Source organism: Pristiophorus japonicus, chromosome 10 (assembly GCF_044704955.1).
Source record: "Pristiophorus japonicus isolate sPriJap1 chromosome 10, sPriJap1.hap1, whole genome shotgun sequence".
NCBI classification, from domain to species: domain Eukaryota; kingdom Metazoa; phylum Chordata; class Chondrichthyes; family Pristiophoridae; genus Pristiophorus; species Pristiophorus japonicus.
In genome coordinates this window covers 153,260,414-153,278,399 of record NC_091986.1, presented here as the reverse complement: position 1 = coordinate 153,278,399, position 17,986 = coordinate 153,260,414, and the positions used below count along the sequence as shown (strand labels likewise).

General features: G+C 42.1%; 1 protein-coding gene across 2 annotated transcripts in view; it reads right to left on the bottom strand.

Moving 5' to 3' along the window:
- The window catches only part of mphosph8 (M-phase phosphoprotein 8), an 86,834-nt gene that overhangs the window by 20,134 nt on the left and 48,714 nt on the right, over window positions 1-17,986 (bottom strand). For both annotated transcript variants that reach the window (XM_070892184.1, XM_070892185.1), the window contains 7 exons: window positions 14,863-15,117; window positions 12,188-12,313; window positions 11,320-11,408; window positions 7,314-7,454; window positions 6,076-6,162; window positions 3,963-4,117; window positions 1,504-1,658 (listed from right to left, as the gene is read on the bottom strand). In XM_070892184.1, coding sequence (XP_070748285.1) covers window positions 1,504-1,658; window positions 3,963-4,117; window positions 6,076-6,162; window positions 7,314-7,454; window positions 11,320-11,408; window positions 12,188-12,313; window positions 14,863-15,117 — 1,008 coding nt within the window. The remainder of the gene's footprint in view (window positions 1-1,503; window positions 1,659-3,962; window positions 4,118-6,075; window positions 6,163-7,313; window positions 7,455-11,319; window positions 11,409-12,187; window positions 12,314-14,862; window positions 15,118-17,986) is intronic.

Here is a 17,986-nt window from a genome sequence, read left to right as displayed (position 1 = left end):
CACTATAGAACACCAGCGGCAGGTCGGGGCCATAAAAGGAGCTGCGAGCGGAGGCCCAGGAGCAGCATGGAAGCATGCCACCTCAGGGAGCAGCGCGAGCTATGGCGGCAGCGAAGAGGTCCAGGCCGGTGATTGGAGCATGGGCAGATACAGCAGGAGTGGCGAGAGACTAGAGGGATGTGATCGGGGCTCAGGAGAGGCATAAGTTCGGGGCCAGGAGCAGCACGGTCCAGCCCACACTGCGATATGTGTGCGCACTAGGTCCGGGCAGCAGTGCAGGTCTCCAGTCGTCTTGGGTAATCCTTGCCACTAAACCAAGACCTAGTTCTGTCAAGTCCATGTGGTGGCTGGTGTGCAACGGCCACCACACGTTAAAAAAAATCCACACACAGGCATCTTCCACCCTTCAGGATGTAGTTCAGGACCTGGAATTTTAGGTCCCTCATCGGAACACCTGTGAACTTATCCTTTTTTGGCGTGGAAGCAAGTCATCCTCGTTTCGAGGGACCGCCTATGATGATGATGATGATGATAATTTGAACATATAATCTAGTTGGACACTTTGTGCAGTACTGAGGGAATGCTGTATTTTGTCAGAGGTGCTCGTTTTAGATTATACTGAATTGGACATAAAATATCCCATGGTGCTATGCAGAAGAGCAGGGGAGTTCTCCTGGTTCCTAGCCAACATTCCTCCCTGAAAACCACCAAAAATAGATGATTGATTACTCAAATGCTCTTTGTGGGACATTGCTGTGTGCAAATTAGCTGCTGTATTTGCCTACAAGAAAAATTAATTGGCTTTGATTGGGATGCCCGAAGAACACAAAATATGCCATATAAATACAAGTTTATTCTTTCCTCCAAATGATCTTACAGCCCTATAGGAATGTTGAATCAAAGAAACTTGTAAGAATTCAAACTGCAGTTATGCCACTTGTACTACTACATGCGCTTCTGACTTCTTTAAACCTAGATTCTCCTCATTGAGTGAATTTAACAGGCTGTGAATCAAAGAGTGCTCACTTTGATGATGATAGAGAAATGAGACAGAAAAAGCTGGAAATTCAGAGCACAGCAGTTAATGTTTTTAAATTCTTCATCTCTACTGAGATTCTCTCTTCTACTCAGTTTTGATCATTTGTATGAAAGAGCTCCATGTCTGACCAGGCCAGTTCTGAAGAAGGATCACACTCAAATGTTAACCTATACATCTGGTTTTCCAACATTTTCCATTTTTATTTCAGATTTGAGACAGATTTTTTCCTTGAATAAAAACCACAGCCTTTTTAAGTACAATATACAGACTGTGCTTTAGGTCAAAGAAAAACAAAATGCTAGAATCAAAAATGAAATCTTTGGCTGAAGTTTTACTAGGAATCATTCTACAAACCACTTCTACATATATTTGCCTCATAATATTTTTAGAAAAGTCCAATGAAGCCTGTTCTAGCCAGTATTAAAAAAGAAATGTTATGTTTATACTACAATACATTCACATACCTTCAACTGAACTGTGCTGAGGTTTATAGTTGAAGTCCAAAGCAAAGTCTGGTCCTTCACAAAGTCGGTGACAAGCTACAGGAAACACAGGCTCCAGCAATGACAGACGTGCTTCAAAGTAATCCCTGATTGTCTCATCTGCTACTCTGGATATACTAAGTCAGAAAAATAAATTGCACATCTTGTAAGTTTTTCAATCCAAATAGCCTACAAATCTGTCAAAACAAATCCTGCATACCTGGGTCTCTTTCAAACATATTCATCATAAAAAATACAAAATCAAATAAGACACTGTCTACATCCGCCTATGGACAGCATGGTGTGGGTTTGTTCCTGTGGTCCCTATCTTAATTAAATTGTTGATCTCAGCCATACTGACAGGCAATTGCCCACAGGAGGGAAGGATTCAAGAGAGAACAAAAATTGCCACGTGGTAAAGCAATTGTGACAAGAGTCTTCAAAGTAGATCTCTCAGCCAGAGTACTGGGGAAAGGAGAGGGGGAAAACAGTGGAAAAACAGAACTGGAAAAAGTCACACTCTTAAGAAAGTACAATTAAAAAAGTTTACATTTTCTTCCCTCCATAAGGCATTAACTCCTTGCTGTGGTATGCTTCCACAGGCCCCAGTAATCTCCAAATACAGTCGCTACTGTTTATAGTGGGTGCATTCATATGAACACGATTTGCCTGCTATACGTTGTGGCCAGTGTATAGTGCCAGATCAATTTGAAGCAAAATTTTGACAATTTCAGAAATTAAAAATTAACTTATTTAAGTACTGTCAGTTCCTGGATTTGAGTTCATATCTCCACTCCCTCTCTCTTACTCATGGAGCGGTCAAAGTGGCCCCTTGAAGGCAGTCTTCTCTACTTCTCTCCCGCTCCCAATCGGAATTTGCTGTTGGTGATCTGAAGAGAAATTCTGGGCTTCTATATTGTTAATATTTTTAATAAATATTTGTGGAAAATATTCCTGGCTACAGACAAGCTATGCAAGATGGTAGCTTTTCACCTTATTCAGCTATGGAGAGCTGAATGGGGCCGATGTATACAGCGGTCTGGTCAGTTTCAAAACTACAGCAGGTACTGTAAATGCAGCTAGAGTTTCAGCAGGCTGTGTCACTTAAGGCTGACTGAAAACACTGAGGGCTAGAAATTGCGTTGTGCCCGGTTTGGGGCAATAACTTCTATGGGAGCGCAAAAGTATCCCCGAGCACTACCCAATTCTGGTGGATGCGAACTTCCCGTTTCGTACCCCAGGAGTGAAATGGAGCGCTAAATCAAGCGCTATAACTTTGCTTGGAGCGCTAAACCAGGCAAGCGGGGCGGTAAGGGCAGAGCGCTGCATAATGTCCAGTGCAGCGCTGCAGGGATCCACAGGCTCCTTCCCTCCTTTAAAGGGAAAGGCCATTGCTGTGGGCTCTGCAAAAAACGGATCCACTGCTCGGCAATGGCACCTGCGATCTGCAACGATCAGTCCCAAGCACTCTTAACAGAGTGCAGGGCTGATCAATCACAGCAGTACTTATTTTAAAAATGACACATGGGCTTGATGAAAATATTTGCACCCATCTCACCGGCAATCACTTTAACTACTGCTCCCCAAGCAGCCGGCCGACCTCACAATGCCTACTGCAGTTGCCGGTGTTGACGCTTGACGATGCTGCAGGGGGCAGAAGCGAAGTTAACATCCGGGGCAGTACCGGGGCGCTGCGCACCAGATGATGTCACAATCTCCGGGGTACAGGAGATTGTGGCATTAGGGGTTACTGCCACCACTAACCTGCAAGGGAAATTCACGGGCATCAGTACTCTCACCGTGCCCGGTCAGAAAGCCATTAGCGCCCCGTTATCACCCCCAGAGGCACAAAGGAAGCCAATTTCTCCCCCTTAATGACAGGTAATCACATTTGAACAGCAGTTTGAACTGCCAGCAACAGCCAGCCCACTGTTTTAAGCGGTGCCTTTGTAATTAACGCGCCATTTGCCTGATATAGGTGGCCTTCCGAGATAAATGGGGTAGGTGCAAGTGTTGGGACTGTATTTGTAAGCCGAGACAGTGAGTGTTGGCAGAATGTTCATCTTATTCAAACTCAATTCCACTCATGCATTTCCTGCAGGGATCTCTAGATAATCAGATGCAGGAACCCACCCAAATTCAGGGTGCAAAACCGAAGGCCCCAGCCGAGGTCAGATGGGTGAACCCAGGATCTTCCTGTTCCAGATAGCTCAGCTACTCACTAGCTATAAACTCACTGAGTCATTCAGGCAGTCATTATTCAATACTTAACAAGAGCTGCTAAAAATACAAACACCTCCGTATAATCAAAATACCAAGCGGTATAATACCAAGAGTATTGTGGATGAATTTTTAAAAAACGAACTTTGCTGAAATTAAGTCAGTCAATTTTAACCACCTTTAGTAGTAACTGAATGTAATATTCCTGGTAATGGACTTACGTTTCCACATGATTCTTTAGCAGGTCATATACTAATATGTTATTGCTCTGTTTAGCATAGTATAGAGCACTGTTCAGGTGTTTAGAAAGGATGCCACAATTTGCACCATTTTCTAGCAGAAGCCTTACAATGTCAGCATTCCCTCTCTTACAAGCCTGCAACGAAAAGAGCAAAACAGAAATGTTTTTAAATACTCTTATGATTTTCATTCCTTCTTGTTCCAATGTAACTAGCATATCTTCTCCCCCTACTTGGTAGTCTCCTTTTCCCTGTTTATATGTTGCCCCTTGGCAACATTATTTGTAGGCACATGCATGCGGAGGGTACCCAGCTTTCACCACCACTCTTGACTCTTCAACCACCTGTTATCGAACACTGGGAAGAGTAGGGCCATCTTATTTCCCTCCCATCAAAAACACCGTACCTTTGCCCCTGCCTCATTATACTCCCTGGCTGAACAAAATGGTGCACAGCCTGATGGTCCTGTTTGAACTGGAGCCAAGTTTCAAACCCATGTACTTTAAGTCACCAAGATTGTCTACTTTCACCTCTGCAATATCACCCACATCTGCCCTCTTATCATTGCTGAAATCCTTGACAATCCATTTGTTGCCTCAAGACTTAACTTTGCCAATAACCTCGCTGCCAGCCTTGTGAGCTCCACCTATAAAAAACTTCAACTTGTCCAAAACTCCACTGCCCTCATCTTGCACAACATTAGGTCCCTTGCCAATCATTCCTGTTCTTTTGTCCAACTCCATTGGTTTCCTATCCCCCAATACATTTAATTCAAAATTCTGATTTACAAATCCCTCCACAACTTCCTCCCACCCGTCCTTATTTCTAACCTCCTCCAGCTCCATGCCCAGCCTGTGTTCTTTTGTCCATCAACTCTGCCCTAATCTGCTCCTCACTCCTTCCTCCATTATATCATTGATGACAATAATCTTGAAGTGTCTTAGCTCTATTCTGAACCTTCTCCTTAAATCACTCTGCCATAATAATTCTCATGATTCTAGACTTCAGTTACCTGGATAGACTGGAGAAGCTGGGGTTGTTCTCCTTAGGGCAGAGAAGATTTGATAGAGGTGTTCAAAATCATGAGGAGCCTGAACAGAGTAGATAGAGAGAAACTGTTCCCGTTGGCGGAAGGGTCAAGAACCAGAGGACATAAATTTAAGGTGATTGGCAAAAGAACCAAAGGCGATACAAGAAAAAAAAATGTTTACACAACGAGTGGCTAGAATCTGGAATGCACTGCCTGAAAGGGTGGTGGAGACAGGCTCGATCACAGCTTTCAAAAGGGAGTTGGATAACTACCTGAAGGAAAAAATTTTGCAGGGCTATGGGGAAAGGGCAGAGGAGTGGGACTAGTGAAAGTGCCCTTGCAGAGAGCCAGCATGGGCTTGACGGGCCAAGTAGCCATCTTCCTTGCTGTAACCATTCTATGATTCTCTTCCCACCTTTAAAAACAGTTCCCATAACTTCTCTAACTGTTCAGCATCAGTTTCTCCTTGGTGAAGCATCTTGGGATGTTCTCTATGTTAAAGGCATTATACAAATGCACAGTTATTGTTTTGCTCCTCAAACCTTGAATTTACATAAAAATGCTAACTTCTCTCCACCCATTGCCATCAAGTAACCCCCCTGCTGGCTGTGCACAGAATAGCAGTGGAATTAAAATCTACAGCTGCCTCACAATCTGTTGCTATGTTCCCCCCACCCGATTTAGATCCTTCAATGCTATTCACTTTTTCCTGATAGACTCTAAAGCCCCTCCCATTACTAGGCCAGCACCAAGGAAGTTCTCCATTCTCTCCTACTCCAGGGAAGTACTTAATCTCTGCTCAGTGTATCACAATCGGCTCAGGTCAGTAGGAAGCAGATTAATAAAGTTATACTTTTCTTTCTAATGCAGAATATCCAGTTTAGAAATCCTACAAAATACCAACAGTTCACCCCGTAAACACGGTGGGATGATGCTCATACCTGGAACACAACTACAGATTGGAACTCACTTTGTTCTGAAATAATGTACAGCTTTAGACATTCATATAAACTCAACATGTCCTATAAACTTTGATCGGGACAGCACCAGAATAAAGACATATACCTTCATTAATGCAGTTTCTCCACTGATCTGTTGAACATTAACTTGGGAACCTGCCTCCAGAAGAATAGCTACTGTTGTAAGATAATTCTAAGGAAAGGTGGAGAAAAAGAAAAAAAGTGTTAAGGTACTCAAATATTAAACATATACATGGTGTGTTCCAGTTAATGAGTATGTGGTTAATAGAAGCATTTGTTTGAATTCTTCAGTTATAATAGCTATTTAATCATTATGGCCAGGGCAGGTCTCACCATATTTTAGAACAATGGCCTATTATATATTAATTTAGGGTCTTCTGGTCTTTATGCACATAAATGGGGTTTCCACCACACTTCCAGTGAAGTTACGGCGGGGCAGCGACAGAGTGTGAGGAAATTGAAGGCCATGATTGTTATCAAACACTCATCACTATATGCCTTACAAAAGGCAATGCTGCAGGAACTATGTACAAATGCTCTCCTAAAGGCCTAGGTGGTAAATAGCACCAGTATAACCCTAAGCCATAAAGACCAGAAGGTCCTCAGTCTGATTCCCAGTGCTTACTGAGTTAGCTGTTGGGCCACAGTGCCCCAGGGGGGTTTTGGAGAGGAGGGGGTGGGGAAAGAAAGAGGGGGAAAGGAAAACAACAAACAGCTTGGACCTTCCTCCGCTTCCTGGTCATTATATTATGATCCCTAAAGAAACATGCACTTTTTGACATTGAATAGACTAGGTCTATATTCTCCCGAGTTTAGAAATATGAGAGGTGATCTAATTAAAACGTATAAAATTCATAAGGGGCTTGACAGGGTAGATGCTGAGATGATGTTTCCCCTGGCTGGGGAGTCTAGAACTTGGGGTCACAGTCTCAGAATAAGAGATCAGCCATTTAGGATTGAGATGAGGAGAATTTCTTTACTCAAAGGGTTGTGAATCTTTGGAATTCTTTCCAGAGAGCTGTGGATGCTCAGTCACTGAGTATATTCAAGACAGAGATCATTAGATTTTTGGATACTAAGGGAATCAAAGGATATGGGGATAGTGCCAGAAAGTGAATCAGCAGTGACCTTACTGAATGGCTGAGCAAGCTCGAGGGGCCTAATGACTTACTCCTGCTAATATGTTTTTGGGTTCTTATGGTCTACTGTAAGAAATTAATTGCAGATCAGTTTTATTCCCCACTTACAGAAGAAAAATACTATTGTGACAATTGACTATTAGAGCAGTATAAAGAATTAATAAATTGGAGTAGCAAGCACAACCTTCTCAGCTGCATGCATCAATGCAGTGGTGCCATTCTTCTGTCTAGAATTGATCTTTGCACCCTTCTTGATGAGCAATCTAAGGATGTCATCCTGTCCCCCAGCAGCTGCAAACATGACGAGATTCATTCCACTAGGGTCCTGTAACAGAGACATCATCTTAGAATATGAAATTCTAAATACAGACCAGTCAACTGATTTGAGAACACTCACTCCCACTGCTATTGGGCATGTGGGAAAAAAGCACCTTTGACCGGCGAGTGACCATTTTCTTAAAATTTTATTAACTAGGGAACATGCAGTCAATCACCAGATTCGTCATTTAGATCTTAATTTTTTTGAATTGACTGTATAAAGCTGACAATGGCCATCACTAGCACTACAAAAGCATGTGAATATAAAAGCTATGAAGCAATTAATAGCAAAGAAAGAACTTGCATTTAAATCGTGCCTTTCAAAACCAAAGCACTTTACAGCCCACACAGTACTTTTGAAGTGTAGAGATTGTTGCAGGAAACACGGCAACCAAATTGCATAGTGAAGTCCCACAAGCAGCAAAGTGACCAGATTTCCCCCCCCCCAATTGATGGATACATTTTTAGGGATAAATATTAGCCAGGTCGCCAGGAAGAATTTCTTCAAAATTGTGTCATGGGAATATTCACGTCCATCTGAGAGGGAAGTCAGGGCCTGAAGTAAGACGGCACTTCTGACAGTGCAATATTCCCTCAGTACTGCACATAATGTCAGCCTGGATTATGTGCTCAAGTCTCTGGAGTGGAATTTGAACCCACGATCTTGACTCAGAGGCAAGAGTACTACCCATCTTAAACAGCATAGGTTTACATAAAGCTACCAGCAAAATCATGCCTTCTTTCCAAAATTACTAATGTCCTTATCCAAAAATGGCTGTTATTAAAACTGATTTCCTTACTGTCATGCTAAATATGTTTTGCAATCATTGAATCACCAACTTATAGTTACTGCTTCCTACCACCAAAATCTCAGCTGCAGATAAACAAAAAGTTGGTCACAACTGAGTATAATGCAAGGTGGCTATTAGTGGTGCATTCTTCACATATAATTTAATATTCAACAACAACTTGCATTTATATAATGCCTTTAACGTAGTAAAGTGACACAAAGCATTTCTCAAGAGCATAATCAGAAGAAAATTGACACTGAGCCAAAGAAGACATTAGGACAGATGGGACAAAGTTTGGTTTTAAGCAGTATCTTAAAAGGAGCAAGGTGGTGCGGTGAAGAGGTTTGAGGAGGGAATTCCAGACTTTATAGCCCAGATGGCTGAAGGCAAGACAGCCAATAGTGGGGGATGCACAAGAGGCCAGAGTTGGAGGAACGTAGAGTTCTCTGATGGTTGTAGAGCTGCAGGAAGTTATGGAGATAGGGAGGGGGCGAGGCCATGGAGGGATTTGAATAGAGGATAAGAATTTTAAAATTGAGGTGCTGGTGTACCGGGAGCCAATATAGGCCGACAAGCACATGGGTGAACAGGACTTGGTGCGAGTTAGGATACGGACAGTTCATGGAGGGTGGAAGATGGAAGACCAGTCAGGTGTACATTGAAATAGTGAGCCTCAAAATAACAAAAGTATTGGTGAGGGTTTCAGCAGATGGACTGAGGCAAGGACAGAGACAGGTGATATTACAACGGTGGAAGAACACAAGAAATAGGAGCAGGAGTAGGCCATTTGGCCTCTCGAGCCTGCTCCATCATTCAATAAGATAATGGCTGATCTGATTCTGGCCTCAACACCACTCACCCGCCCGCTCCCCATAACCTTCGACTCCCTTATCATTCAAAAATCTGTCTATCTCCACCTTAGACATATTCAAAGACCCAGTCTCCATAGCTCTCTGGGGTAGATAATTCCAAAGATTCACTTCCAAAGAAATTCCTCCCCATCTCTGTTTTAAATGGGCAATCCTTTATTCTGAAACTATGCCCCCCCCCTACTTCTAGATTCCTCATGAGGGGAAACATCCTCTCTGCATCTACCCTATCAAGCCCCCTCAGAATCTTATACGTTTCAGTAAGATCACTTCTCATTCTTCTAAACTCCAATGAGTATAGGCCCAACCTACTCAACCTTTCTTCATATGACAATCCCTTCACCTTGGGAATCAACCTCGTGAACCTTCTCTGAACTGCCTCCAATGCAAGTATATCCTTCCTTAAATAAGGAGACCAAAACTGTACGCAGTACTCCAGGTGTACCAACAGCCTGTACAGTTGGGGCAGGACTTCCCTACTTTTATACTCCATTCCCCTTGCAATAAAGGCCAGCATTCCATTTGCCTTCTGATTACTTGCTGTACCTGCACGCTAACTTTTTACATTTCATACACAAGTACCCCCAGATCTCTCTGTACTACAGCATTTTGTAATCACTCTCCATTTAAATAATAATTTGCTTTTTTATTTTTCCTACCAAAGTGGATAACCTCACATTTTCCCACATTATAGTCCATCTGCCAAATTTTTGCCCACTCACTTAGCCTATCTATATCCCCTTGTAGATTCTTTGCATCATCCTCACAACTTGCTTTCCCACCTATCTTTGTATCATCAGCAAATTTGGTTACTTTACACTCACTCGGTCCCTTCATCCAAGTCATTAATATAAATTGTAAATAGTTGAGGCCCCAGCACTGATCCCTGTGGCACCCCACTAGTTACAGTTTGCCAACCTGGAAATGACCAGTTTATTCCGAGACTCTGTTTTCTGTTAGTTAGCCAATCCTCTATCCACGCTAATATATTATCCCCAACCCTGTGAGCTCTTATCTTGTGCAGTAACCTTTTATGTGGCACCTTATCGAATGCTTTCTGGAAATCCAAATATACGACATCCACTGGTTCTCCTTTATCCACTCTGCTCATTACATCCTCAAAGAACTCCAGCAGATTTGTCAAACATGATTTCCCTTTCATAAAACCATGCTGTCTCTGCTTGACTTCATTATGATTTTCTAAATATTCTGCTACTACTTTCTTAATGATGGATTCCAGAATTTTCCCAATGACAGATGTTAGGCTAGCTGGTCTAGTTTCCTGCTTTCTGTCTCCCTTCTTTCTTAATAGAGTTGGTTACATTTGCAGTTTTCCACCGCTCCAGAATTCAAGGAATTTTGGTAATTACAACAATGCATCCACCATCTCTGCAGCCACTTCGTTTAAGATCCTAGAATGCATGCCATCAGGTCCAGGGGACCCTTTAGTCCCATTAGTTTGTCTAGTATTTTATCGCTAGTGATAGTGATTGTTTTAAGTTCCCCCCCCCCCGTAATAACTCCTTGATGATCAATTATTCGCATGTTTTTAGTTTCCTCCACCATGAAGACCGATATAAAATATTTGTTCAAAGTCTCTGCCATTTCCCTGTTTCCCATTATTAATTCTCCAGTCTTCGTGACAGAGCATATGGGATCGGTAGCTCAGTTGTTAGTCCTACCATCAATAGGACGTCTAGTTCACCCGGAGACTGTGCCAAGGAGGGGATGAAACTAGTGGCTAGGGTATGGCGTTTTGGGAAGGAAAATACTGGCTTTTCAGAGAATGGATGTAGGTCAAGCAGCACGACAACAAAGAGGGGTTGAGAGTCAGTAGAGAAATAGAGCTGGGTTTCGTCAGCATACACGTAGAACCTGAAGTTGTGGCTTCGGTTGATGTCGCTGAGGGGCAGCATATAGATGAGAAATAGGAGGCAGCCCAAGGATAGATCCTTGAGGGACGTCAGAGGTAACGATGTGGGTGCGGGAAGAGAAACCTTCTGGCTACAACTGGATAGGCAAGAATGGAACCTGGTGAGCGCAGTTGGACACTGAGGAGAGGCGTTGGAGGAGGATGGTGTGGTCAACCGTGTCAAAGGCTACAGACATGTCGAGAAGGGCTGGGAGGGATAGTACTGGAAAAGGACGTATATGCGCATGAAACATGCAATCTGAGGATTATGGAGAATACTGCTTCTGCATATTTAAGTACCTCTTGATCCAGATTATATTCTTCACTCGAGTTCAGAGCCAGTTTTACTGTCAAATAGTTCCCACTTTTTACTGCATCACGCAATACACCTACAAGATGAACAAGTTTATAAATCAAACAAAAATAATTTTTTAAACCATCAGGAACTTCCCCAATACACTCATATTTTTCTTTACTTACAGATCTACAAAACAATATCTGAGCTGAGCAGAGATCGCAAATGTGTAAACCATCTCCATGGACAAAATGTTAGTTACACTTTTTATATCTGCACTGATTCTTGAATCAATTGCAAAGCAGAGCTGAAACTCGCATCATTATGGAATAGCAATGAACTACCTAGATTACTTGATATCATAAATCCAAGATGATGATAACAAGTTCAAGAGTGCATAATACTTATTTTTTTGAAAATATACAATCCATTTTAAGCATTTTTCCCTCAAATATCAAAATCTCTGTCAAGCTCCAATATTCTTAGTACAGAAACAGTTTTCACGTCATCACTTAAGGATTGATGTAATTCTTTGTAAGGCACCACAGCAAGAATATTTTGAAGTAACACAGTATAAATTGATTAGCCCTCAAGTCATACCAGCCTCTGTTTTTGCACTCTTTTTGTCAATTTTAATATATGTGACATCTATCCGGACTATAATGTAGACAACCATTACCAAATCCCAAAATATAATTTCAGTTAACAGTATAATCCATAACTCAATTGAACTTGTAAATACTTAATAGTTAAATCAATAGTTAACTTGTAAAGTACAGCTCAATCAAGTTAATTTATATTGTAATGATTTTGTAAATGGCCTCCAAGACTCCTCTACTTATTCAATAAAAATATAATTTTATTGCCACTCACTATTGGATATTGTTTTTGGTGCAGAAAGTAAATCATCCTTTCCATCCAAATGTTTTTGAAAATCTTCCAATGTCATCCAATCAAGCTGTAGGTCCACACCCAACTTTAGCATTTCCGGTTTGCCATCTAAATATTTAAAAAATCAACTATAATGTAAATTACATACAGAGTACGAAAATTGGCGATCTTGAATTATCAATTACAGGAAACATAGAAACATAGAAAATAGGTGCCGGAGCAGGCCATTCAGCTCTTCGAGCCTGCACCACCATTCAATATCATGACTGATCATGGAACCTCAGTACCCCACCCCTGCCTTCTCTCCATACCCCCTGATCCCTTTAGCTATAAGGGCCACATCTAACTCCCTTTTGAATATATCCAACGAACTGGCCTCAATAACTTTCTGTGGCAGAGAATTCCACAGGTTCACAACTCTCTGGGTGAAAAAGTTTCTCCTCATCTCGGTCCTATTTGGCTTACCCCTTATCTTTAGACTGTGACCCCTGGTTCTGGACTTCCCCAACATCGGGAATATTCGACCTGCATCTAACCTGTCCAGTCCCGTCAGAATTTTATAAGTTTCTATGAGATCCCCTCTCATTCTTCTAAATTCCAGTGAGTATAAGCTGAGCCGACCCAGTCTTTCCTCATATGTCAGTCCTGTCATACCAGGAATCAGTCTGGTGAACCTTCGCTGCACTCCCTCAATAGCAAGCACGTCCTTCCTCAGATTAGGAGACCAAAATTGCATACAATATTCCAGGTGTGGTCTCACCAAGGCCCTGTACAACTGCAGTAAGACCTCCCTGCTCCTATACTCAAATCCCCTCGCTATGAAGGCCAGCAGGCCATTTGCTTTCTTTACTGCCTGCCGTACCTGCATGCCTACCTTCAATGACTGATGTACCATGACACCCAGATCTCTTTGCACCTCCCCTTTTACTAATCTGTCACCATTCAGATAATAAGCTGCCTTCCTGTTTTTGCCACCAAAGTGGATAACCTCATTTATTCGCATTATACTGCATCTGCCAAGTATTTGCCCTTCACCTAACCTGTCCAAGTCCCCCTGCAGCCTCTTAGCATCCTCCTCGCAGCTCGCATTGCCACCCAGCTTAGTGATACTGAAAGTGGTTCAAAAGAAAGGGATCTTGGTGCTACTGTGCCCAGATAACTGAAGGTTCATAACCAATGCAGAGAAGCTGTTGCTGACTGTTTGCAACCTTCATGTCACATTTGATCCTGAAATGAGCTTCCAACTACATATCCGCTGCATAACTAAGACCGCCTATTTCCACCTCCGTAACATCACCCATCTTTGCCCCTGCCTCAGATCATCCATTGCTGAAATCCTCATCCATTGTTACCTCTAGGCTTGACTATTCCAATGCACTCCTGGCTGGCCTCCCACATTCTACCCCACATAAACTTGTCATTTAAACTCGGTTGCCCGTGTCCTAACTCACACCAAATGCCGTTCACCCATCACCCCTGTGCTTGCTGACCTGTACTGGCTCCCAGTTAGGCAATGCCTCGATTTCAAAATTTTCAACCTTTTCAAACCCCTCCATGGCCTCGACCCTCCCTATCTCTAATCTCCTCCCGCTCCACCCCTCCCAGAGATATCTGCGCTCCTCTTATTCGGTCCTCTTGAGTCGCCCTGATTATAATCACTCAACCATTGGTGGCCGTGCCTTCTGTTGCCTAGGCCCCAAGTTCTGGAATTCCCTCGCTAAAACTCTGTCTCTCTACTTCTCTTTCCTCCTTGAAGACGCTTCTTAAAACCCAGCTCTGACCAAGCTTTTGGTCATCTGCTCTAATTTCTCCTTATGTGACTCGGCATCAAATGTTTGTCTTATAATACTCCTGTGACGTGCCGTGGGAGGGCTTTACTACATTAAAAGTTGTTATTGAAGCTAACAAGGTATTGGGTTGTATTAATAGAAGGATTCAGTAAAATCAAAGGACATCATTCTATCATTATACGGGTCCTTGGTTAGACCGCATCTAGAGTACTCTGTCCAGGTTTGGTCCTCTCACATGGTGGGTGATATAGTGCCCTCGGAAAAGTTCAGAGGAGAACTACAAGAATGATTCCTGGCTTAAAAGATCTTAGTTACTCATATAGGCTTAAAAATCTGGAATTATTTACTTTTGAGCAGCTAGACTTGATCTCCTGGATTGGTTTTGATTGGGTTGGAGAAGAATTTTCTGGAGTTTTGTTCCCTGGACCCTGAGTTTTTTTCCTCTCCCAGAAGATTACATGTCTGTGGGGGTGGAGAGGGATGTACAAAGTGTCTAGTCATGATACTCCAGCCATTGATAATGAATAAAGTGTAGTACCAAGCCATAAAAACTAGAAGGCACCAGACCTGATCCCCAGTTTAGGCCAAGTTAGCCATATTCATCTGGGCAGCAGCTGGGCTCTACAACTGGTGTCAGCACACTATTAATTCTATTAAATACATAAAGGGATAGCTTAGCCATTTAGAATGTTGGTGCCAAAATTGTTCCTGGCAATGTTAGAAGACAGCACCTTTAAAAATATGATTTTAACTGTATTTTAGTTTTAAAACAAAATAACTGAAGGATAAGAAGCTGATAAAACAGCTTTGTTCAACATAACAAATACAAAATTTACCCCAGTAATTAAAGACACATCTGGTTTCTACCTGGATTCTCCTCAGTCTGAGACACAGTATCGAGAACCTCTTGAGTTTCTTCAATAGCATTCTGCATTCTGGAATCACTCTCCTCTTTTGTGCTTTTCTTATCTTTCGATACCTGCTTCTTCTCTTTAGTTCGGTTCTCCTCAAATTTTGAATCATGGGAAACGGTGTCTTCTTTATTCTCCCTGTCCTCATCATCAGTTGCATCAGTGAAGGGAATCAGGAATTTGTCAAAAAGACCCTTCATCTCACGACTGTCTATAAAGCAAATGAGAAAGAGAAAGTGTTTACCTCGGAGTAATTACACAATATTAATAGGTGGGGTAGTGGCCGGGGTCTCCAGATCAGTTTTCAAACCAAAACTATAAAGTTCATAATGTTCATCTGAACCATTCGATTCTAGCCTTGTCATCACTCTTGAGGGAATCAAAGCAATTGTTACAAATCACTTGCATGTGTTTTTCTGAAAGCAACCAAGTGTTTGATACATGAAAATGTTCAAAATACAGGATTAATGTTGATCAACAATTTGCAGTGTTGACTGATTTTCTTAGTTTCTTTCAATAAGTCAGCATCTTTTTCCTGTGTCTGAAAGAAGTATTTATTTCATGTTGGCAATTTAGATATACTGTTCACCTCCCGTCGATGGGCAAAAATAATTGTCACAAACAGGTTAAATAGTTACATCTCTTACTGATATCTGTGGAAAACTGACGGCTCAATAGTGCAGTACAAAGTTTACATAACTATAGTCAGAAAAGCTGGAGCCTCATCAGTTACCTGGGAGCTGCTCAACGTCCACCAGCAAAGACACGATCATCTGTGTCAGCCAATGCCATTGCCAGTCACTTACTAAAAGTGGCAAGAACTACCCGCAACAAAGGCATCAAAAAGTACATGGCGCCACTTTCGTCAAAATGCCCTGTACCAGAACCCCCCTTCACAGCATTAGAACGCAACTCTGTGCTACATAATATGAAAACTACTACTGTAGCTGACTACGACAACATATACCCTGAATTTCTAAAGAACCTCGATCCACAAGCTTGTAATGGGCCATCACTTGTATCATACTTCAAGGCTGAATTCCAACAGTATGCCACCAAGCAAAGATCATCAGCTTACTTAAGGACCCAGTCAATAGCAAGTTACCACAAGATGTTGGAGTGACTGGTCCTCCGGCATACACCTCCAAGTTTGATGCTGATCTGAGCCCAGACCAAGTTGGTTTCTGCCTTGGCTGCAGTACATTTTGACCAAGTACCCGCTCCAAACACATTAATTGAAAATGGTTTTCAGAAAAACCATAACGTTGGTATTGTCTTCTATCCAATAGCAACGTATGACACTTTCTGAACAACAGGTCGTCTGGCAGAAATATGGAGAGTGCTGCCATATTGGGCCACCTACTTGGTTGAATTACTGCTACGCGGCTGACATTTTAGAATACACATGGCAGATCGCACCAGCTTGTGGAGATTTCAAATCAAAAGCCTCATTCAGGGAGCAGTTCTAGCACCATTCCATTTTAATTTGTACTTAAGTGACTTGTCCGAGACCAAATCGCAGAAATTCTAAGGACAGTCAGTGTCTTTGTTACTCAAGCTAGTGACTTCTCCACCCTGGAAATAACACACAATATGAAACTTCTGGTGGAGTACTGCCTGAAATGGCATCTTCAAACTAGTACCAGAAATAATGTGTCTTCTGGCTTTCACTTGTGGAATGCTAGCGCCGCTTGTAACCTCATTATCCTAAATAGCCAACTTCTTAAACATGCTCACCCTGTTTACCAGGGTGCATCCTCAACTAGTGACTAACCTACAAATGTTAACTCTGTTTCGGTCTCCACAGATGCTGCCTGACTTACTGAGTATTTCCAGCATTTCTTGTTTTTATTTTAGTTTTCCAGCACCCCCAGTATTTTGCTTTTTTGTTGGTCAGATGGATTAGCAAAAGAAACAGGGTTAACATTTCAGGTCAATGACCTTTTGCCAGAACTGGAAAAAGTTAGAGCTACAACAGGTTTTAAGCAAGTGCAGAGGCAGGGAAAGGTGGCAGAGGGGAAGAATAAACAAAAGGGAAGGTCTGTGATGGGGTGGAAGGCAGGAGAGATTAAATGACAAACAGTCTGATTGTACAAAGCAAGTATCACATTGCCAACTCGCTCTGATTTGTTCTATCTTCAAGACAGCAAATTTAACATATTACATAGAATCTACGGCACAGGAACAAGCCATTTGGCCCAACGCGTCTATGTTGCTACAAAAGCAAAATACTGTGGATGCTTCTGTTTTTATAGTCTATGTTGTTGTTTATTCTCCACACAAGTCCACTCCCACTCTAGTTACCTCTTCTCACCCTGCCCCCGAATCCCTCTAGTCCCTTGTTACTCATGTAATCATCAAGCCTCCCTTTAAATGCAAACAATGCTATCTGCTTCAACCACTCCACGTGGCAGTGAGTTCCACATTCTCATCACTTTCTGGAAATAAATTTTTCCTATTTGAACTGTTAGTGGCTACCTTATATTTATGCGTCCTTACTCTGAACTCAACCATAAGTAGAAACAGATTCACCGCATTCATCCTATCAAACCCTTCATATTTTTAAAACGACCTCTGTCAGGTCTCCTCATACTCTTCTCTTCTCTTTTTCAGAACAAAGAGTCCTAGTCTGCTCAATCTTTCCTGCTAGTATCCTCTCAATTATAGTTACATCCTTGTAAACCTTTCTTTACTAACTCACTGACATGAACAGCGGACAGCAGATGATCCTATAAATTACCAACGTGGCAGACTGCCAACCAGGCTTCAGCTAGCCATGTCATAGTTAGGCGCTACTCAACTGCTTTCAAACTGGATAGAAACGGTGCGCCTCAAATATTCTCCTATGGGGTCATCGTGACAATGACAAATGTCCTTGCAAACAAATGTAAACCATATCCCACAATGCTGAATCATGCCAACTAACTAAACTATCTGGTGGCCTATACGCATTGCAGGTTGTTGATGACAATGCTATAAGATGGTTGGAATTATCTGCCGAGTCTACATACACAAAATAACTACACTGAAAAGTACTAAGTGATCAGTTGCTACCGACCAAAAATAAATCTGTCTCTGTC